The following is a 23,689-nucleotide window of genomic DNA, read 5'->3' on the forward strand; positions in this document are numbered from 1 at the left end:
TTTTATACTGCTTCAAGAATTATTGGTCTAGTGTGTGTATTTTGTGGGTAATGAGAATTACTTCAAATTCTTGAGCTACGTGGTATTATTCTCTTTTGCACTTAAAAATGACACTTAAGCAGGTCTTGAATGTCAAAGGAAATGCTAATATCCAAAACAAGTATGTTTTATGGGAAAATATGACATTATATAATACCTTCAGCCTGATGATTAAAACATTGATGAAATCAGAATTGTGATATTTCACATGAATAAGAGCAGGCAGGTGTTTGACATTTATTATATAGTGAACCATCTTTTCGCATCTAGAAGGGCTGAACTTTAACTTTTCTAATGTAATTTTTATATATTGCACTAAAGCACATTAAGTTGAAGCAGAGTGTTTGAATTATTTCGAGCTGCTGTAGTTTCCAATTTTATCTAAAAACCTGTGGGCACAGAACTGTGCCCACCTTCTATTTTAGATAGTCCCAATCACTTGTGGGATGGGGAAAGAAGACCAAAATACAATCTCACCATCCCCATATCAAACAGCTGATTAATTTGAGATTGCTTACCAGTGATGAGAACTGTATGTGCAGATATGGGTTCTGGATATTAGGATCCAGATTATGGTTAAGGTGAAACCATACCAAATTTGTCCAGACACATTTACTACTCCAGCCATCAAAATATATGATCATGAGTTGAGCTAAATAACTTGAAAAGTATATGTTGAAGTGACTTTGGTAACCTATCTTGATTATTGCAAAATGACCAATTCCTATTTACATTGTGGTAAATTGTGTCTGAAGACAGGAGTGCCTGGAGTGCTCTGGTCCATGGGGTCATGAAGAGTCAGACACGACTAAATGACTAAACAACAACAAATTGTGTCTGTTTTTAATAACAATTTAAAAACTGTCACTCAGACTAACAGCAGATAATATTATTATTTCCCTGAAAATAAGTAATTGTACTACAGTTTAAACTGTATCATTAGTAGCAGAAGTCTAAATTTGATCTATGTACATTTCTACAATATGTATACACACTTTGAGAGAGAATCTTTTACAGTATCGTGCTATCGGGCTTCAAAATTTTGAATTGGTCTTCCAGTACTCAACCTTCTGCTGAAACAAAAGAATATTTGTTGCCTGAATCTCATGTGAACAGTCTCATCTTAAGTTACTTACAGCTAGATTTCACCAGCAAGTTATGATTTAATATGCAGAGGTGACTGTCAACATACTGGTATATGTTGTAGTTCAGTGTAGATTTTTATAGACAACTGCTTTGTTATGGGCTCTTCTTGATGGAGAGAGTTTGTAGACTTTTAGAAACTCCTAGGATATTTTTTTTTTTTTATCAGAAAGGTATGTTTCTTTGAAGATCAAAAAAATTGTGTTCACAAATACTTCGGTTTCTATTCTGTAAGTTAGGGGTGTGCGGGTGTATGCGGGTATGAGTGAATGAAAGAGTGGGAGAAGAATCTCAAATTGACTTCTGAAAATGGACTGTTGTGGTAATCGTGCTGATAGGAACATATAACTGAGTGGGAATTACATCCCCTGTTCTGTGGATCTGAAATGCTGAAGATTTATACTTACTGTTGTATCTGCTGCCCACTTTTTAAGAACAAAAAGGCAAAATTTTCAATAGAGCTCTTTCCCTGATATGAAAACTTTGGCAAAAAAAATGTATTAATTGGGTTTTTGGATATTTTTCAAAGGAGACCATGGGGGGCGCGGAATAGCCATCCTAGATGTTTTAAGTTTTTGCATGTGCATAATTTACTTATTATTGTGAAAGTTAGGGGGGGCTGCTGGAAAGCTAGCCACATTTATAAATTTGAATCCAATTTTGGATGCTTCTAAAATCAACCTTTACATTATTAAATGTTCATTTTACAAGAAAACCAGAACATTGCTTGAAAACAAGTGGAATGTTGTTTAATAACCTTTAAAAACTGGAGATTAATAAGTAGGTTGGAGACAGCTTCTCAGATATTTCGGATGTCCTGTTAAAATTGCTTGTCAACACTGACTTGAAGATGTTCCTAAGTATCTTTTCAGTATCATAAACTGTGTCATATATCTTCTTATTGGAACATTTTAATATATAGTGTGTTTGGAAAATACATTGTAGGACTAACAAAAATAGATTTACAGTGATGTGATTGCTTGCCTACTTAAGTAATTGTTTTTTTCTGTTGAAAGTTTTGGCAAAAAAAACCCCACAAACAAACCTGATTTATTGCCATAGTGAAGAGGTTCTTTCAGATCATGGATTTCATTTAATTTTTATTCTCTGTATAGCAAACCATTTGATAATGCTGCATGTATATCCATTACTGTAACAAATTTGTTAAGACCCTGTTTCTCTCCTATGGGTTATTATTAAAGAATGACTATAGAAATTTACCTTTTGAAGACTGGCTTGCATTTTTTAAATATGTATTACGTTTGTACTGAGGCATTTATAACTTGACTGTTTAGCAAAAAGTGTTTTTGTTTTTTTAATTAAAGGCTTTACTATATTCCTTAAATATCTTAAATTTGAATTCAAACATCATCTTCGATTTGCACAACCTTCCTATGTGTATAGTTTATCCTTGCTTTAAATCACATCAATAAATGGTAAAGATAAATTGGCTTTTTACCTGTCCTTCATCATAAGGTCCCAGGGTAGAAGATTATAACAATATAATGGCACTGCAAGCAAAAATGTAGCAACCCTAGCCCAGTATTAATTTTTCTATAGGTCCTTTCCATCCTTGGTTCCTCTTTTATCCCAAGTTCTGTTCTTGCACCAATTACAGTTGCTTCAAACCCTTGTTTTGCTTACTACTCCTTCTATTCTATCAGCTACTTTGGCTCATGCTCAGCATTCTTTGTTGTACAACACTCATTTCATTCTTTCCCAGCAATATACAGCTTAGACTATGGATGAGTCTTTTCTCTATATGAAGAGAGGCAGATGTGCACATGAACAGTTTTAGCTCTGTGAAACTGCTCCTGCAATCCACCAACTCCTAGCTTCTCTCAAAGGACTTTGCATCTGTGTGTTCCATGGTTCCTATTCCCATTCTCAGTTCTTAGAATGTTTGCAAATATGTTAAGGCGTCATCAGTTGATGCCAGAAGTTTCACCATCACCACAACCAAAATCCTTTTGTTAGGTCAATTCTTTATCTTATATAAATAACAGCAAACTAGTGCTTATTAAATAGAAGTGTAATGCATTGCAGAAAAAAAACACTCAAAACTCCAGCTGGTCTGGTATCAGTGTTGTCATCCTTGTACATTCTGCCTTTTGTTCAAAAGTAAATTATTCAGGAAATTATCAGAATTTAAATTCTGAGCAATATTGTTTCCTTCCTTTGCTTCATGCCCATGAAGCAAAAGTACTTTTGTATAAATTATGGTCAACCCTTATTGGGATCTGGCCAGACATCCCAAGGGTAGCTCTCTTGCCTGAAGGGAAATGAGCACAGATATTGCAGTGCTAGTTTTGAGGAAAGATTTGTGCAGATTCATATGTTATGGGTACTATATAGAGAAAGGTCCTTTCTAGCAGCAAACAAACTAATTAAAAGCAATGGTGCCTAGCCACAAATGATAAGTAAAAATAATATAAAAGTCAGGGTAAAAATTGCTGGAGTATTTTATTTACAAATAAATACAAAAATTCAATGATAGAGCACATGCTTTTCATGCAGATGAACCCAAATTCAATCTGTGGCATCTCCAGGTATGGCTGGAAAAGGCTCTTGGCCTGAAACCCTGTAGTGAACCACATGGACCCCATGATCTGGCATTGTAGAAGGCAGGTTTCTATTATTAAACCAGTGATATATCTACACGTCAGCAGACAAAAAGCACACATTATTTTGGAACTCTACATTCAGGGGATAGAGTTTAAAAACAACAATAATAAACATGTTGCTGACCAACGTTCTTAAAAACCATAATGCAGTGTAAATATGTTTTAATTGAAAGTAGCACAGGAAACATCTAATAACAGATAGTTAATGCATTTTAATACATAGTCTTCAATGGCTCAAATTTACAAAGTAGTGTCATATTTCATTTTCAGAGTTCTCCTCCAGTTCAGGCTTGCATATAGTTACGTAGCCTAACAGTAGAAGCCTGTGCATATTTCCTTGGAAGTAAGTCCCATTATGCTTAATGAGGTTTACTCCCTTGTAAATGTGTATAGGATTGTGATTTAAAGCAGGAGTTCTTCTCCTCATTGAATTCACTATAATTTAAATCTTAAATGATTTTCATCATACGTTTATCTCAATCATCTCATAATATAACAAGCGTTTATTTGGATCTTAAGAGAAATTAATTCAAGGAAGTTCGCAGAAGGAAGGTTTCCCACCCCTTTTCATTTGCAGCAATCTGCGCCCTTCCCAAAAGCATTTTGCTTTTAATAAATGTTCTTTGTAGAACTGGCAATTCCCTCCTGAACAAAACTGGATGGATCAGGGGGGAGGGGAAGGGAGGAGTTGAGCAGCTGGAGGAAAGCAGAATTTCCCAAAATTGGTCTTGGAACTAAAACTATGTTAAGCAAGTTTACAGAAGGAAAGTTTTAATTTGCATCCCCACACACCCCTTTCTGCTTTGTTCAGGAGAGTCCCTGACCCTCTTAAGAGGCTTTGCCTGGAAGGTGGAGAGGGCACAGTTGGCTGCAAGGTGGGAGGGGAAACTGCCCTTTCATGAACATCCTTGTTAGCTTACTTTATAATCCAGGTCTTTTGTAAAAGTAGAAGGATACTATGTCAATGCAGGGCCTTAATTGATCTTCAACATAATTGAACAAAATATTTATTTATGCTTAGTGTAAAGATTTACACTGAGAGAGAAGTGCTTATAGCAGCGAATGTAAATGCTAAGCATGTACAGCAGGCAAATTTCTATCTACACCCCTCTCTGTTCTGCTCCCATACCAAACAAGAGTCATTATCAGAGCTTCGGGATATACCCTCTCAAGGCAAAACACACAAGGGTGTGAAGTAAGCTTGCTGAGGCATGTGGCTTGGAGAGAGAGGATACAACCTAGAGAGAATCTCAAGAGCCAAAGGGAGTTTCCCAACCCTGATTTTAGAATAATTCAGTTGAAGCGGCTTCATTTATGGCAAAAAGAAAATATGCCAATAACAGCACTATGGGTTACACAAGACACTAATCATGTGGTTTTCTCTTGAGTTCTGTATTTTTCCTTCACAAATATGGGAACTAGTTCCAGACCCTCTAAGTGTCCCTGTTTTCCAGAAGCCATTCCAGGTTTGATCTGGTTTGATCCCAGAATGTCCCACTTTTTCTTAAGATGTCCTTATTTTCATTGGAGAAATGTTGGAGAGTATGGAGTTCTTTACCCCTGTCCTGGAATGCATTTGTGTTTTTGTGGCAGTTAATACTACCTTTCATGAGGAAGTAACAGTAAACGAGAAGATGAATTCAACTTGCTTACTATGCAAACTGCTTTGAGAATATTTTGAAGGATAGTGGTGTATAAATATTTTAAATAAATAATTTTGTAAACAAATTTTAGTCTTGAAATTCTGTTATTAGCCAGTTGATCCTTTTTGGGGGCGGGGCGGATTGTATAGATCTACCACACACACTAATTGCAAACTCCTCGTGCTCTAAGTAGCCAATGTCGCACTATCCACACAACAGCAAGTTACCACCAAAGCTGACAGAACTTTTTAAAAAGAAAAAATGGAGGCAAACAGCCCAATGATGACTAAGCATGCTCAGTGGGCATTGAATGCTATTTAACTGTGAGGAAATGAAACAGAAAATGGGGTGGGGGGTGGAATGGTTGGAACCCTGAACTGCGCACTACAGAATTTTGTTGCAGGTCCCTTGCAATAAAACTAGTGGTAATCCAACATCGCAAGTATACTGTCCTATTTCTTCCTTCCATCCATAATGGAAGGAGAGAAGCCTTAGTGCAGGGGCTATTCCTATTCCTACACTGAAAAGAATTGGATGGTATGTGTACTTCACTGTTTGGAGAAGAAGTAAAATGACAGACTTCCTGGACATTGTGAAGGGAAGGGAGTGGTCTTGCTGGTTATTACCATTGGGGGGGTGCCAAAGGGCCACATAACTTTAACACCCACATGACAAATACTGTAAGAGAGTGCAAATGATCTGAGAGAACTTTTGCAGAAGCTCACATAATATTGCTGGCTATCAAGGAGAAAAGTTATGACCTTTTGCCTCGACCAGTATTGGAGGCATTATCGAACAGGTGTGACTCTCGTGCAGTTGCATTCATTATGGTGCTAATGATAGCACTTGACATCTCGGCGTCCAGGAAAGGCATAATTATTTATACTCCAAAATCACTATACCAGATGCCATATGAAATGTGGCTCTCTCTTCACACACATTAAAACGATATTTTTCCCAACCTGCTTTGAGTTAGGAAAATGCAGTAATAGCCCTATCAAAATATTTTTAAATGAAAACCTAAACATTTTAAGATGGCAGTAGCGTATGTATATAATGTGTGTATTAATTAAATAGTTCATTCAGATATAAATAAATAAAAATAAGTAAAACAGCAGCATAGATTTATTTTAAATAAATGAAAATACTTAATACTCAAAAAAATAGCCCAGTCATTCTTCACAAACAGCATTTAAGAAGCAGTGGCCCTAAATAATTAAGTTTTGAAATCCACTTAAAAGTTTGTGCCCATCTTATTGGGGAGGAAACTTCATAAGTTGGGTACCATCACAACAAAGGCCCTATCTCTTTTGCCTGGCAGCTGAATCAAATCTAGATGCATGGCATCTGAAGCACATTTTCATACCCAAGCAGGCTTGTATGAGTGTAGGCTGACCTTCAGGCTACTTGATCACAAACTCTTTAGGACTTTAAAATGTGCCAGTAACCAGTACAACTGGTACAGGACCACTGTCACATGGGACCAGAAAACATCTGGCAGGGGGGCTGTCTTCTGCACCAGTTGAGGTATCGGAACCATCCTCAATGGTAGCTCCTCTCAGAGTGTCTTACAGTAGTCCAGCCTAGATGTGGCTGGTGCATGAGCAATCAAGGCAAGATCTGACCTCTCTCTAAATGGGATGCAGCTGGCATGATTCAGATTCTACTCTTGGTCACATAGATGAAGCTGGCATAAAATTTCAATCATTCCATGATGTAGAATAGTACAAAGGTAGCTCATTTGGGAATCCTAGGTTTACAAGAGCCAAGAGAAGATTTCAAAAACCCTGCATTGCATGCCAAAAGACAGATAATAACTCAAGGTGTTGCAACTAATTGTCACATAAGGGATTATTTAACTAGCAACTATAGAGCACTTTTTACATTTTAAAGAAAGTGTCCAACAGCTTTTATTGTGGTGAATATATTTTTCTGCCTTGAGCATAGAGAGAAGCAGTAAGTAGGGTAATCCAGTTCTTAAGCAGAGTGGCAATGAAAAAGGAAATTTGTACATTTTTGATACCATTTATGTTATATTTATTTGCTGCTTTTTACAGCAAAGTGTCTTAAACTGACCAACGGGGGGGGGGGGGATAACAAGAAACATTAAAACCAAATGTCAGAACAGCAGTAATACAAGTACTCATTCATATATAAAAAATCCTACCTATCCCCTTAAAAGATGAGCACAAAAGAGGCCACAGGTATAGCTAGTTACCCACTGAATTAAGGGCCAAAATTTGGCTGACATCTAAAAGTAGACCATAATGGTGCCAGCTGTGCTTCCTTGGGGGAAAGCTTTCCAGCGTGCAGCCACCAGTGAAAAAGCCTGTACCTACTGCATCCCTGTGGACGAGAAACACAGAGAAGGGTCTCATATGATGAACACGGTGTTTGGGTTGGTTCATGTAAGGAGAGGCATCCCTGAGGTATTGGGGTCCTGAGCCACATATTGCTTAATAGGTCAAAACTAGCACTGTTATGGAAACTTAACTGATAGCCAGTAAAGTTGTGTCAGGATGGGTGTTACATACTCAGTCCATCTGGCTGTTGAATTCTGCACCCAGAGCGGTTTCAAAGGCAGCCCCATGTATATAGTACATTGCCGTAATGTATACTGGAGTTTACCAGAATGTAAACAACAGAAGTCAGTTTATCTCTGTCCAGATAGCCATCTGGACTTAGCTGCATAGAATACAATCTGCTCCACCAAGGCCAGTTGTGCATCAAACAGCAGTAATGGATCCAGAAGTAGCCCCAGGCTATACACCTGCTCCTTCAGAGGGACTGTGACCCAATCCAGAGCAGCCATGGATCTGAGGGAAACACCCACTAACAGCACCTCAGCCTTATTCAATTAAGTTTCAGTTTATTGGGTCTTACCCAGTCCATTACTGAGGCAAGACACCAGTCTAGCAGATTCACTGCCACGACTACATAGAATCGTAGAACTATAAAGTTGGAAGGGATTCCAAGGCTCATCTAGTCCAACCCCCTGAAATGCAGGAATCATAACTAAAGAGTCAGTGTGGTGTAGTGGTTAAGAGTGGTAATCTCGTAATCTGGTGAACCGGATTTGCATCTCCGCTCCTCCACATGCAGCTGCTGGGTGACCTTGGGCTAGTCACACGTCTTTGAAGTCTCTCAGCCCCACTCACTTCACAGAGCGTTTGTTGTGGGGGAGGAAGGGAAAGGAGAATGTTAGCCGCTTTGAGACTCATTAAGGTAGTGATAAAGCGGGATATCAAATCCAAACTCTTCTTCTTCTAAAGAATCCCTGACCAATGGCCATCCAACATCTGCTTAAAAACCTTCAATGAAGGGGAGTCCACCAGCTTCTGAGGGAGTCCATTCTGCTGTTGCATAGCTATTACTGTCAAAAAGTTATTTTTAACATTTGGTTGGAATCTCCTTTCTTGTAATTTGATTCCATTGGTTTGGGTCCTACCCACCAGGGCAGTAGAAAAGAAGCCTGCTCTATTTCCCATGTGACAGACCTTTAGATATTTGAAGATGGCTATCATATCACTTCTCAGTCTCCCCTTCTCCGGGCTAAACATACCCAACTCCTTCAACTGTTGCTCAAAAGACTTGGTTTCCAGACCCTTCATTTTGGTTTCCACCCTCTGCACACTCTTCAGCTTGTCAATATCCTTATATTGTGGTGCCCAGAACTGGACACTGTACTCCAGGTGGGGTCTGACCAAGGTAGAATAAAGCAGTACTATTACTTCCCTTAATCTGGACACAATACGTCTGCAGCTGTGATAGAGCAATGTATCACCAGCACATTACTGAAAATGTACTCCAGAGCTCTGGGTGAGCCCATTCAGTATAGGAAAACCTAAACCAGCAGCACTGAGGACTGTAGGGGCTGAACAACACCCCCCATCACCAGCCTCTGAAGAGATCCATCCCGAATTGTATTGGAACCACTGAAAAGCAGTACTGCCTACTCTCAATTTGGACAGTCACAAATACTGTGGTCAATGGTATAGAAAGCCACTGAGAGATCAAGGAACAGTAACAGAGACACACGCCGCCTGTCTTTCCTGACAAAGGTCTTTGTGACCAAGGTGGTTTCCATGCCCAAACCCTGATTGAAATAGGTCTGAAAAGTTAGTCTTACACAAGAGAGCCTGGATCTGACCTGCAGCCATGCACTCAAGAACGTTGCTCAAGAAACAAACATTGGCAACTGGTCACTAATTGTTTAGATTATGGATCCAGGAAAGGTTTCTAATGAGTGGTCTTACCATCACCTCCTTTTGGCAAGCAAGGACCACCCCTTCTTGCATGGCCAAGCAAGCTGCTGCCTCCTTGTTAGATTTTACCAGCCTTGAAGAGCAAGAGTAAGAACAGAAATGGTCACCTGTGCTGATGCCAGCACCTTGTCCACATCCTTGTGCTTTACTAACAAACTCTGGATGGCACTTGAGAATCGTATGCTAAAATAGTGGAGTCAAGGTCTCAGCTGATTCAAGTGATTTTATCTTCAAATTGCTCTGCAAACAAATCACAGCAAGCCACCACTGGTTTTAGCTCAGCTAGATTATCATTAGGATTTATTAAATTTGTATACTGCCCTTCATCTCAAGATCCCAGGGCAGTTCACAACAGATAAATACAAAATGAGAATACAAAATACTTTACATACTAAATAAACAAAAGGAAAAACAAACCAATAACCCACAAACACATTGGAAACAAAGTAAGCTTTATACCGCCTTCATTGCCACCGAGTAAACTTGATAATGAGCACTCACTAGTTTTCTGTTGCATTTGCCTGAAGATTTTCTCCACTTGCATTCAAGTCGTCTTCCAGCTTGTTTCATTGCCCAAACAGGGTTCTATCAAGTGGCAGAGGGAACTCGGGGGATTGTGTCAGTGGCCCAGATCATCCATGTTTTCTACAGGCAACCAGGGCCAGTCATATCAGCTGGAAAAGCCTCCATAGGGTCTGGGAACTAATTGAATCCTTCAGCCTCCAAGGACATTCCCCTGCCTCTGTGGAGGGGGAAAGCTGCTGAAAACCTAAAATGCAACAGGAAGTGATCTGATCTTGACAATGGACTGGATCACTCTCCGATCACCCTATTTCTGCTCAGTTAATGAAATCAGATGTATAGGCTATGGCCTGCTACATGTGTGAGGCCAATGGCCTGTTGAGACAGTGCCATGGTTGTCATGGCAGCCATGAAGTCCTGAGCTGTCCCAGATTTAATGGCCTCAGCATGGATGCCGAAGTCCCCCAGAACCAACAGTCTGCGTCTCCTCAACACCATATCTATGGTTTTAATTTTTTGATTGTTTTAATGGCTTTTACTTATAATTTCTTGTTTTATTATGTTGGTTAACTGCTTCAAGGTTTTTTTTTTACAATCAAGTGATATATAAATTTTATGACAGATGTAATGGCAAACTGTGGTTAGTTTACAAATGAAAGCAAATGTTTCTATCTTCCTTGAGGTTGAGCAGGGGAAGGGAGAGTACATGGGCCTTGGGGTTGTCCAAGTTATTTTCCATATTGCTAATCTTTGGCTTAGGCATACTTTCAAACTCTCTCTTTGCATATTGTAAGATGGTTAATTAATATAATGCAACTAATTTTTTACTAATTCTTGACCTGTTATTGGAGAAGATAACAATAGGTATTTTCATTGTTTACTTTTTATCTTCTATGATTAGGTAGTATCTAGTATGAAAATTCAAAAAATCATTCACATATTCACAGTCAGATATTTGTCTTCCAAAACATACAAAGCTACCTTATATTGAGTCAAATAATTGGGCCATCTGACCCACTAATGTGGCAGTGGTTCTCGGCCATCTTAGGGAGAGGTCTTTCCCAGCCTTGATGTCCTTTTAAGTGGCAAACCAGAGTTTGAACCTAGAATCTTCAGCATGCAAAATATGTGCTTATCTACTAAGCTTCCTCCCACCCCAATCCCTAGGCAATGTGTTTTTGCATCATAATCATAGAACTTGGGAGGGACCACAAGACTTGCTGGCTTCTGAAGACAATTGTATAGGCATGAGCCAGAGAACAAAAATAACCCAGTGATGCTGTGGTCTCCACTATTGTGACAACTGTTTTTTTGTCCATAGTTCAGCAATCGGCAAGCACTGGGAGGCAGAACTTGCAACACTCAAGGGTAACAATGCCAAGCTTACAGCAGCTCTGCTCGAGTCCACTGCCAACGTGAAACAATGGAAACAACAGCTTGCTGCATATCAAGAGGAAGCAGAACGTCTACACAAGCGGGTAAGTTTAAAGCTTTTGACTACATATTGTTAGTGGATCTGCATGTTATGAACTAAGAAAAAGGTGCAGTAAAAATCTTCTGGTCATCTGACAATAGCATTCATGCAAGCTGAGCTTTATTTTCTCTTCTGATGAAATATATTATAAAGTTTTCATGTAATAAATTATCCCGTAGTAATAAATTATATATTATTGTATTATATAGTTTGAGTTTTATCTAACAAATCATATAAATATGTATTACTAAGTGATGTCTATAGCACTGGGTCAGACATATAAGATTAATCTAGTGTACTTGGACTTGCCTGTATGTGAGTCACTTTAAACCATAGCCAAGCATTATTTTGGTTTAAAGGTGAATGTGCAGTGTACTGGGGCATGGGGCTAAAATCGTGGGCAACTTTGCTTCTCTTCTTCTCATGCTGCTGCTTCAATGCTGGAAGCTAAACCATGGTTTGGTTTGGTTTAGCGTTAGGTCTCAACCTGGGCTCATGGTTTTTCTTTCTCCAAACAAACCATGAGCTGCAACCTACTGTAAGTTTGCTTTTGTGAGCTTGTGCCCATTAAGACAACTGAAACCAGTGCAAAATAGCTGGAAAATAAATTCTTTATTCATGGAGAAGTGCAGGGGCAAACTATCTCAGTCCAGATATATGGCAGGCACAGTGTCATTTTGTCTGTGTATATTTATGTGCCTTGTGAAATGGTAGCAAGCACAATTTTTTTCACTTTATATACTGCATTGATTCATATTCAACTGAGCACTAATTCGATAAACTCATAATGTAGACAACTGTGGATATTCAAAATGATCTGCTCTCTTTTTCATCTCTTGTTGTTTCATTTATCCTCTAGTTTGTACATTCCTCCCACTCTAAACTATATTCTCTCTTTAGATCTGTTAATAAGATAAACTAAGGCAAGTTAAGTAACTGCATGAATTAAGATTCTGTAAGGATGAAGGCATATGTAACATTTTTAGAAGAGCATTTGCCCAGGAAGGACATTCACCGCATTCAGTTCAAACATACCTTGTTGACCTCTGGAGGGAAATAGCTCTGCAAGGATAAAGTAGAAGCCTGCAATGTACTCTTCTGCCCAGCTGTTCCTCTTGGTGTCATCCAGATGCAAATACTCCTAGAGAAGTTTTGTGCTTTTGAATTTTTTTCCCCCGTCTTCAATTTATGAGTTGACAAGTGAGCAGATTAAAATAAAAGTAAAAAGTGGATGGGAGGGAAGGTCAAGAATGTTGGCTGAGCTCACGCATGATTTGTTGGTATGTGTGTCTGTCATTTCAGCTGTAGAGCTGGAAGGAAGCCAGTCTTGCATTGCTGTTAGAAACACCCTTGGTACTGTTTTGTTACATCAAGTTTTATTAAATGTGTTGGAATTTTGGGTGGGTGATGGTTGTAGACAAAAGGGAGCTGTATTTTGTATGCAAATCTGTTAAAGCCCAACATCACTGGATGCAAAAGATTTTTCTATGCATATCCCATTCTCCAGGGAGGATCACTGCAAAGTATTTATCCCAGCATGCCACTGTGATAAGAACCTTTCAGAGGATAAAGGATGGAAGTTCTGAAACTGTCTAAGGGGCAAACTACATATCATATGCAAATGTTTGTAACAAATCCCTGACAGCTGCATTTCTGAATAAAAGTGGGTTGGGAGGGGCATATCTTCAGTAGAAAAGTGGGGAAAGGCTTTTAACCCTTTCCCTGACAGCTAGTTTCTCATACAAGGAAATACAGTGGTACCTCGGGTACAGATGCTTCAGATTACAGACGCTTCAGGTTACAGACTCCGCTAACCCAAAAATATTACCTCGGGTTAAGAACTTTGCTTCAGGATGAGAACAGAGATCGTGCAGCGGCAGTGCAGTGGCAGCAGGAGGCCCCATTAGCTAAAGTGGTGCTTCAGGTTAAGAACAGTTTCAGATTAAGAACGGACCTCCGGAACGAATTAAGTTCTTAACCTGAGGTACTACTGTAGATGCTTGCATCCTGATGGTAATCAGGATGATAATCAGCTAGGATAATTTGGAAAAGAGAAGTCTGTCTGTTGGGGAAAGGCTTAAGTGTCTGCTCCCTATCTAATGCTTCGCTGCTCAAAATGGTTCTCTCCCGAAGCCTGTTTTCTTCAGAAAAGTGGCTGGAGGAGCAGCATTCACACGTGGTTCTTTTTGTCTCTAAAAGACTGTAGTCTTGTTCACACTTGTTTCACTAAAATCCATCCAAGCAAGATGTTTCAGTAAGCTTCAGTACTGTTTTTTGTATGGACACAAATTGCTGACAGGCAATATTGCTGAAAGGCCTATAGCCTTCACAATGCTTAGTCGTTAACCCTTGATCCACCCTCTTTTCTGGGAGCAGCAGACTTCAAAGCTGTAAGGATGATTGAAACAGGTACATCAAGAGCCTCCATAATATTAATATAAATAAAAACTTCAGAATATTTGACAGGTACAGTAAGCACTTTGTAGCCACTGTAGGTGTGGGAGCATCTCTCATTCACCATGAAGAAACTACATTGTCCAATTCACTCCATGTTTTTAAGCATGTTCATGTGCCTATAAATACAATTTAAACTTAAAGAAATAAGAAATGTGTATTTTGCAAAAGCTGGATTTGCAGGCTATACCTCCCTGCCACATTGTTTCCTACAGTTTTCTTTCCTCCCTTTCCTAGTATAGTGCCTTCTTTGTTTTGTGAAATTATTGACTTCAGTTATAATAACAGAGGGTTAGTTATGAAGTTGGGTGCATGTTTATGCTGAGAAATGTGTATAAACGTGACCATAAATCACACCAGGGAAGGCTCCTGCAGTGTGCTGTCCTCTTTGGGAATTACTAAGCGTAGCTGACAGACACGGCCAAACTAATAAATCCAACTTTCCAAGGAAACCTAGGACATGTTTGTATTTAAAAAACAAATCAACTTCAATTTGTGATCACCTCAATAGCTGTAGTGGTGAAGCAAAACAAGGTGAAGTTGGGAAATCAAAGTGCCTATTCCTGTAAAAGGCTGACCACACACTGTTTGTTACTTCCTTCCTTCCTGGGCTACTTCCATCCTCAGCAAAAGCAGGTTTTTCTGGCCCTCTCTCGCCCTGGCATAACTGGTCCTCAGGAATGTTTAGTAGGTGACAGGCAAGCCTTAGGCAGAGAGCACAGGTTTCGTGGCATTTTTTTCCCTTTCCCTTTTCCATCTCACCATAAAACTATGGCCCTTTACTGATATGCAGTGTAAACCTATCCACGTATATGCCAAAGGAAGTCATAATGTATTCAGTGGTGCTTACATCCAGTTAAGTGTGCATAGGATTTCAACTTCAGTTTTCTTTCGCATCCTTCTGCTGGTGGAAGACTTTGATCCAGTGAAGGCTCTTGTCATCAGAATGCAGGGAGAAACAAAGTTTGCTGCTTCCCCTCCTTCTGTACCCAGGCTGTTGCAAAGGGTCAGCTGGCCTCTAGAGCAGATTTTGCATAGCGATATCCTCAAAGGATGAGGGGGAAAGGTGAAAATTCTCTCCCTTACTGTTTCGCTTACAGAAGCCTCTACTGAATTAAAGAGGCTTTTGTTAGCATGGGAATACTATTGGTTATCCCTTAATTAAAGCAGTAAAATATTAAATATTAAATATATTAAAGAAATAAAACATAGTGTAGTCCTTCCACCCTCAACCAGGTGAAAAAAAATGCCCCAAAGCACATCTTTGTTCATAGTCCTTTATTGGCATTACTGGAAGACTTAATTTGCCAGGAAAAGTGTGTCCCTTGTTGTTTTTTCTTTATTTGTCCATCGAGTAAGAGCTGGAATTGTAGAATTTGAGGTTAGCCATGCACATGAGAAGAATCCAATTAATGCAGAATCTTATCATAGTTGATACATTCATATTGTAGGTGAAAAAACAAACTGCTAAATGTGTCAGCTATTCTGTGCATGTTTTGTGCCCAGTACTGTTTAAATTGTCACAGGCATTCTGAATATTCTACATTCCACTCGGAGTGTTTCTCCCAATTCCTGCTTCAGCTTCTTGCCCAAGTATCATGAATGTTCTAGGGCAGAGGATATTGTTTTAACAGGTCCTGGAACATCAGTTATAATAAAAACAAGCTAAGGAAACAGAGCAAAACAAAATTTCATCCATACATTTTGCCTGGGGCCATTATCCTTTTGTTTGTTTGCTCCCACTTTCAGTTGTACAACTCTTGTACTGCAGTGCTATGCAATTGCTTGTTTTGTAGATTTTGAGTGCTGTATATACAACTTACCATACCTTCCATGCATAGTTTAAGTTGATCATTCCCTCCTGGATACCTAGAAATGTGACCTATAAACCTATAAACCAAAGGATTTCCATTTCAACTGATGTAACACCTATTCTCAATTGGAGTTTTAGAAATAGAAGAATGTATACATTTATAAATGGGAGCTCCACTCTATTTTGCTTTTTCACATAAGGCAGAGGTTTTCAACCTTTTTGAGTCCATGGCTCCCTTAACCAATTACATTCTTTCTGCAGCACCCCGTGGGGCTCAGGAGCCCAGTTATGTCACCCCTTGCCTGCAGAGCTGGCAGCCTCTCACCCTTTTTCAAACACCCTCCCACTTGGAGTGTTCCCTCAGCCTCCTCTCCTCTCCCCTCTTCTTGGGAGTGCTCTAGGCAGCAGCTGCTGCTGCCCTTGGCCTCTAAGCCCCGCCCCCCACCCAAAAGAGAGGTGCCTCCCAGAGGCACCATTCACCTGTAGAGTTTATAGCCAGGGCTGCTGTAGTAAACAGCTGTGCAAGCCTTTGGGACGCAGAGACACAAGAGAGCATCAGTGGAGGGAGGGATGGAAAAAGGGACAGAGGCCAGTGTTGCCCACAGCATCCCTGACCGTCATTCAAGGCACCCCAGTTGAAAACCACTGACATAAGGGATTGATTACAAACAACAGTGCCTTCATGAAAGTACATAATTATATTACAAGTTGCCTTTTTTAACCTAAGGGAAGTTTAAAAGCAACTTTGGATATATCAGGAATGGATAAGCAGAATTAGATAGAAATTGTTATATGGGTCTTCTATTCATGCTTTGCTCGATTGGGGTTTAAGAGTAATTGTAGATTCTGCTGATACTACCCTTCTTTTAAAGCAACATGCTGGTTGTATATTTGTCGTAAGCACATTTTGCAGAGAGTTCATATTTTCTTGTGTTTAGGTAAATTAACTAACTAACTAACTAACTAACTAACCAATTAACTATTGGAATTCTACATGTTACCACAATGTGTTAAGGTTAAAAGTGCATGCAAAAATGGTTTCTACACTGAAAATGTAGATTCTAAGCTTTCAGATATCCTTGGACAATTTTTCAACCCCCTGGCAATCAGGAATTGTCTAACTAACATCAAGGAGACATTACTTGAAATATAGAAAACTTTTATTTGAATTGTTTGATATTTGACTTCGTTCTTCATGTAATGAGTTGTGTGATGTTTCTTTTTCCTCTCTCTTTTAAAAAACTTTGTAACAAGACCCTTGAGATTTGTATTCTGATTACTTTGGAAATCTGGATTAGTCTTCTTTAGCAATACCTTTTAACATAGTAAGCACACCAGCATCTTTTAGCATCATATTGCTAGAAGCCAAAGAGTAATTTGGTTTATGACAATAGGGCCTAAATCCAGTTAGAGTCATGTGTGCTGTTAAACCATTGTAATTATCAGATGATCAGGACCAATACATTGGCAGTAGATCCTAATTAATGGTTTTCTGTGAACATGCAGATGTCTCTGGCTTCACTACTCCCATAGCATAGGCAGGAGCAACAGACCACAATCTCTGGTTTAGCATGATATCCAAAGACCCAGTATGAAACTGACTGGGCTTGTATTTGAGAGCACAGTCGGGCCTTTTGTGTGGTGGTGAAGACAGAGAAGGCTTAGTGTGCTGACTGCACTGCATATCTGAGTAGCTGGCCAGCAGAACGGTTCCATGTGGTGAGAGGAATGTTGACATCTGTCCCAGGGAATAGTGTTGGAACCATGGGAGGCCTGCTGTGACGAGTTTGACAGGCCTTTGAGGATAAAAGTACTTGTCTTCATGCTGAGTTTAGTGCCACCATTATTATAGAGCCAGGGAGCTGTCCAGCAAAACATATTGCCCAATCCTGTGGGATTGGCTTCAGCTGATGAGGCCTGAAAATATGGACAACGTGCTTGCAGCTCTTTAGCCTATAATATGCCTCCCCCCCGGCAACCCCTGCCCATTATGGCTTATTTGAGCTGGTGTGGGTTGAAGGTGGGAAGGTGGCCAGGTAACCTAATGATGAGGAGGAGGAGGAGGAGGAGGAGGATTTTTTATTATTTATACCCCGTCCATCTGGCTAGGTTTCCCCAGCCACTCTGGGTGGCTTCCAACCGAATATTAAAAGCACAGTACAGCATCAAACATTAAAAACTTCCCTAAACAGGGCTGCCTTCAGATGTCTTTAAAAAGTAAGATAGTTGCTTATTGCCTTGACATCTTCTGAGAGGGCATTCCACATGGCAGGCACCACCACCGGGAAGGCCCTCTGCCTGGTTCCCTGTAACCTCACTTCTTGCAGTAAGGAAACCACCAGAAGGCCCTCACCGCTGGACCTCTGTGTCCAGGTTGAACAATTATTGCTTCTACCCTAAAAAAGGGGTCCTGGAGTTGCTAGTTACAGGATTTTTATAGTAGCTATGTCATGGAAAACTCACTTTCTACATCTCAGGCCAGAATTACACGCCAGCCAACTGATTTTTCTATAGGAATGTGAGATAGGCATCATTTTCTCTTCCACCCCGTATTTGTCATATGCAGCACTGTTTCCATTCTGCTGCAGTTCATCTTCCGTCAAATACTGTTATTCGCCTTGCTGTCTGCTGTGGGAAAATTTCATATTTTACATAATGAATTTGAAACTTCATATGCATGTTAAGACAGGCTCTGGTGGGTTGAGTGGATGAGACCAATAGTGGGTCCAATGGTCAAGAAGGCAGTTGGATAGTGTCTTGTACGCCTCCTTCCAACAACTCCTTAGGCCCAGCTGGTACCAAACATATTGCTGTGCTTTCCTTTGCTCCACATCAGTGAGACCAAGAGAAGGATCTTGTCGTCTGGGCAGCCCAGGATCTCCATACACACTGCCCAGACTTGCATCCCAGGGAGGTCAATTTGGTGGCATGACCCTGCTTTGCTTTAATCACAGAGAGTTTCTTCTCTATGAAAAGGGATACAGTCTGCCTGACTTCTAGTTTCCCTTCTAGTTCAACTCCCCACCGCATTCTGTGAGCTCACATGTTGTGGTTGAGCTGTTTTTATTAATTTCCGTTTTCTCTTTCTTTACAAACCTCTATACTTCTGAGTACCTTGGGAGTCCACAAAGCATGCAGAAATTACAGCCTTGTATTTGAGTGGCCCCATTTTGCTTCCAAAATGATAGGCGCTCAAACACCTGAGCTTGCTATTATGTGGAATGATGATAGTTAAATGAGACCTTTGAAGTTAAAAGCAGTATGCCTCTGAATACTAGATGTTGGGAATAATCAATGGAGGAGGTGTGTTTCTTTCATGGCCTGCTAGTGGGTTTTCTGCAGGCCTTTGGCTGGTCAAAACAGTGCCGGATTAGATGAACCCTCTTACCCAGCAGAGTTTTTCCTTTGTGCTTATGTTTTAATGCCCTCAAGTCACATTCAGAAGATTTGGCTGCCGTTAAATAAAATTTAGCATTGGGCATAATCCAGAGAAAGTTAAGCATGCTTATGAGTTGTTGAACTTAGTGCTACATTAGCATTTAATGGTACAGTTAGGTCCCACTAGAGAAAGTTAAGCATACTTCAATTCTATTAATGTTTTCTACAAGCACCTGAGTGACAACATGCACATGGTCTGTAGAATTGTAAGTATTGATGTTTAAATCACATTGTTTTAAGCGTCCATTGGTTTTGTTGTATAGTGCTGGTGGAAAAAATGCAGAGGTTAATTAGAATTTTGGGGAAGTCTTTGGATGGTAAAGGTTAATGAATTACTAAAGTATAGGGCGATATCTAAATTCAGTGAAGAAGAAGAAGAAGAAGAAGAAGAAGAAGAAGAAGAAGAAGAAGAAGAAGAAGAAGTAGTGTGGGGTTAAAAGCTTTGTGTGAATCATTTTAGCAAACTAGTTCCACATCATTCTATTATATAGTGTCAACTAGAAGAGTGCAGTTTGAAGGAGAATAGTCTTCATAATTAAATAAGCCATTCTTAGGTTTATATTTATCACTTTAATTCCCAACCAACCCATTATTCAATTCAAACTTCGCCACTTTTAGAAGCACTAGCATCAGGCACAGCACTTAAACAGTGCTCCACCATCATTTCATAAAATACTGTGCAAAGCTAATGAAACCATTTCAATAAGTGTTAATGCTGTGATACAGATGCTTAGTAAAGCAGAAATGTCCCATATATTCCTATAATTGTATATTTATCATTTGTATTTATTTTTACAGGTGACTGAGCTGGAGTGTGTTAGTAGTCAAGCAAGTGCCGTCCACACACATAAAACAGAATTAAACCAGACAATACAAGAATTAGAGGCAACGCTGAAGAAAAAGGAAGAGGTACTCGCTTGCATTTGTTAATTGACTTTTTAATAGCCCTGATTATTTATCTTATACACCATTCATAGTATTGCATTTTAAAATGGTTGTGGAAATCGGAATAATTTTTAAAAATAATGTTTCGGTCTGGGACTGATGATGATGAAAAATCAATCAGTTTCTTAAAGGTAAGCCTAGCTTGCATCAAAATAAGTTGTCTACCAGTAATTTGTTTTTTGTTTTTTTATTCTGTTGGCTAACATCCAGAATGAGATGCAAAATTCTTTGCATAGGGAAAAACATTTAGATAAATATGGGTTGTTCCCCCCCCCCAAAACACACATTTCTTTCAAAAGTCAGTAGCTTTCCTCTGTCCTTCTTAGAAATGTGAAAGCAGGCTGACAAACAGGCCATAACTCATTTCTAAAAGATGGCTTTTATATACTGGTTCAAAGTGCCTGAAGAGTCAGGTGTATTAGAGTTAAAAGTACTTCCTCTAGTGATGATGATCGGCAGACTGACCCCTGCAGTATGAGGCCATGCATTGGTGGGAAGTTCAAAAAGCGTCTTTGTTGCCTTTGGCAAACCGCACTCACTTCCCCAAAGAGTGAATAATAGGTAGGGATTGCTTTTTATATCACTTCCCTAGTCCTAGAAGCACGCTATTATTTCGCTGTCAGTAATTGGCGCCAGATGTTTCAGAGGACAGTTCAAGATATCTCACTGCAGTTCCGAAATAGCATGCCTTCAGGGAAGTTTCTTCCTAGTCACCTAACTGCTAGACATTTATTGCACAAAGAAGTGTTGAGATGTTCACTACTTCCACAGATGTCTACTTTTATTCTTGAAATCATTCTCTTCACAGAAGGCAAGTTAGGCTCTAAGCCAACGTTATTAGTATCTAGCCTGACTAAATGATTCCAGTGTTGCTTTAGACTTGGTCATGAATTGTTGCATATATTTCATTACGATTCCTCTGGCTTTCTTCTTGCTATAAAATAGATAGATGTTCACAGTCCCTTGTAACTGAAATTTCATCTTTGTTCTTTGCAGCGTTCCCTCCCTGGTGTCTTTAGCCCTGAAAAACTGACTCTCTGGCAGCCAATTCTTATGACTCAATTACAGCTATTGCTGCATAATCATTAGCAGATTTCTATGCTTATGAACCTGAAGCACAAATGATGCTTCCTACTGGGAACTGTGCATGTTTTGAGAAGCATGCTGAAGTTCAAAGCTCTAGGGCTGGCCAGATGGCTCTCAGGGTGATTCAGTTTGGCCCACCCTCCGACTCTAGTTTCACTGCATAAGTACCTGTGAAAAATACCAATGGGTTCTGCAGCATTGGCAACCCTGTCTTGTATGTCCTGATATGATGAGGAGGATTTGTCCAGGATGAAAGTTAGGTTGACTTTGGATAATATGCTGTTTTATCCCCTTTAGGAAATAGAAAAATTGAGACAAGAAATTGACAATGCCAGAGAACTTCAGGCACAGAGGGACTCTCTAACTCAGAAGTTACAAGTAAGTTACAGGGTGAATAGGGTTGTATCTGCTTGTAGATAACAATAAAAAAGAGGAAAGAAGTTGGATAATTTTGGATCTTGAAGACTTGTACAGACAGACAGTTTGGGGTTGCAGAATAGCCCCCACCCCCTTACTGCTTTGATGGGGCTAACTGTGTTCCTGCAGTGTTTGTGTGAACATTGTACAAGTGTGATGGAAGAAGGGAAGCTTTGTCACTGCGCAGGGAAAGCCCGTTCACATTAAACAAACAAGCAAATCATGAGGATGAGTGTCCTAGTGCTGGAGAGAAGGACTGTACATCTTTCAAGGGGGGAGAAAACAAATAAAAGAAGTCATATGCTCTGGTGTGGATATGTGAATTCCCTTTCAGGCTTCCTTTTCTTAATAAAAGGTTACATACCGTATTTTCGCTCTATAGGACGCACCGGACCATAGGACGCACCTTGTTTTAGAGGGGGAGAACAAGAAAAAAAAATTCTCCCCCTCTCTGCTCAGTGCCCCTTCAGCAAAGCGGCAGGAGAAATAGAGCCCCTTCCATTTCTCCTCCCGCTTGGCTGAAGGGGCGCTGCTCAGCTCTCCCTCTCTGCTGAAGCCAGGAGAGTCTTGCTCTCCTGGCTTCAGCGAAAGGAACCTGAATCCTGTGGAGTGCAGCAGGAACTCGCGCTGCGCTCCGAAGGCTTCAGGCGGCTATCCCTTAAGCCTGGAGAGCAAGAGGGGTCGGTGTGCACCGACCCCTCTCGCTCTCCAGGCTTCAGTGAAAGCAATGCGAAGCCTCCAGAGCGTGGAGGGAGCGCTCCCTCTGCACTTCGGAGGCTTTATGTTGCTATCGCTGAAGCCAAGGAGCCTGCATTCACTCCATAGGACGCACACACATTTCCCCTTAATTTTTGGAGGGGAAAAGTGCGTCCTATAGAGCGAAAAATATGGTAAGTATTCCTAGAGTTCCCGGGTGGTCCAATGTGTGGCCCTCAAGGCCTATTTTGGCAGCTTTCAGCAAAATTGGATGTCCCATACAGCCCTCACTTTGCCTTCCCAAAGCTGGGTAAGCCAGGTGCTGGGCTTTGAGAAGGAGGTGTGAGGGCTCTGGTAGGCTCCTGGAGTCCCCCTGCCTCCTTCCTAGTTAGCACTTTCCCAGCTTTGGGGAGGAGGTGGGAGGGCTCTAGGACCATGCCAGAGCTTTATGCCTCTTTTCCAAAGAAAGGCCCTTAGAGTTGAATTTCCAGATCAGGCCAAGATCAGCAAAGAATTACAAGCCCAAGAACACAAGCTGTTCCTAGATAATCCTCCCATCTCATGCAGACAGGTCAACAGAATGCTCAGATGCAATATGAGCTTAAGTTACTTGGGGATATTTGATGGTTGGGAACACTGCAGTGTATTTTCTTGGGAAGAAGCAGAAGAGGGCTGTCTAGAGCAGGGAGGGTTGGGGAGCATGTGGGCATTTGAACATAGTTGCGCTCTGACCGCCATCACCCCTGACCATTAGCCATGCTGGCTGAAGCTGATGGGAGTTGGGGTCCATCAACATCTGGAGGGCCAAAATAAAGCCTTATGTTGATGCCTTCCTGAGCAGGTAAAAATGCTGAAATTAGTATCTGGAAATTTGGACTGCATTTTATATTTCTATTGAATGGCAAACAACCAAACTTTGATAAGCAGGTAGGAGTAATTTCTGCTAGAACATGAACACTTCCTCTTACATATCTGTTGCAATTTATGCTGGGAATTTTGGCGTTCATAGCTTTTGAAGCTGCATTCTTTAACAAATTGCTGCAGGCCTTGATGTCTTTCATCTCTTCAAATGAGCGTATGTTTTAGATCTTGATTGCCTGTAGATTCTGTGTTCTCAAAACTGACTGGTC

The 23,689-nt window shown here is 40.3% G+C and overlaps 1 protein-coding gene across 4 annotated transcripts in view; it reads left to right on the forward strand.

Annotated features, from left to right (window-relative positions):
- Window positions 1-23,689, forward strand: part of HOMER1 (homer scaffold protein 1) — a 79,198-nt gene that overhangs the window by 47,511 nt on the left and 7,998 nt on the right. For all 4 annotated transcript variants that reach the window (XM_080972966.1, XM_080972965.1, XM_080972967.1 and 1 more), the window contains 3 exons: window positions 11,558-11,714; window positions 20,214-20,324; window positions 21,744-21,824. In XM_080972966.1, the coding sequence (XP_080829092.1) occupies window positions 11,558-11,714; window positions 20,214-20,324; window positions 21,744-21,824 (349 nt within the window). The remainder of the gene's footprint in view (window positions 1-11,557; window positions 11,715-20,213; window positions 20,325-21,743; window positions 21,825-23,689) is intronic.

Source organism: Podarcis pityusensis, assembly GCF_964106645.2.
Source record: "Podarcis pityusensis genome assembly, chromosome: 11".
NCBI classification, from domain to species: domain Eukaryota; kingdom Metazoa; phylum Chordata; class Lepidosauria; order Squamata; family Lacertidae; genus Podarcis; species Podarcis pityusensis.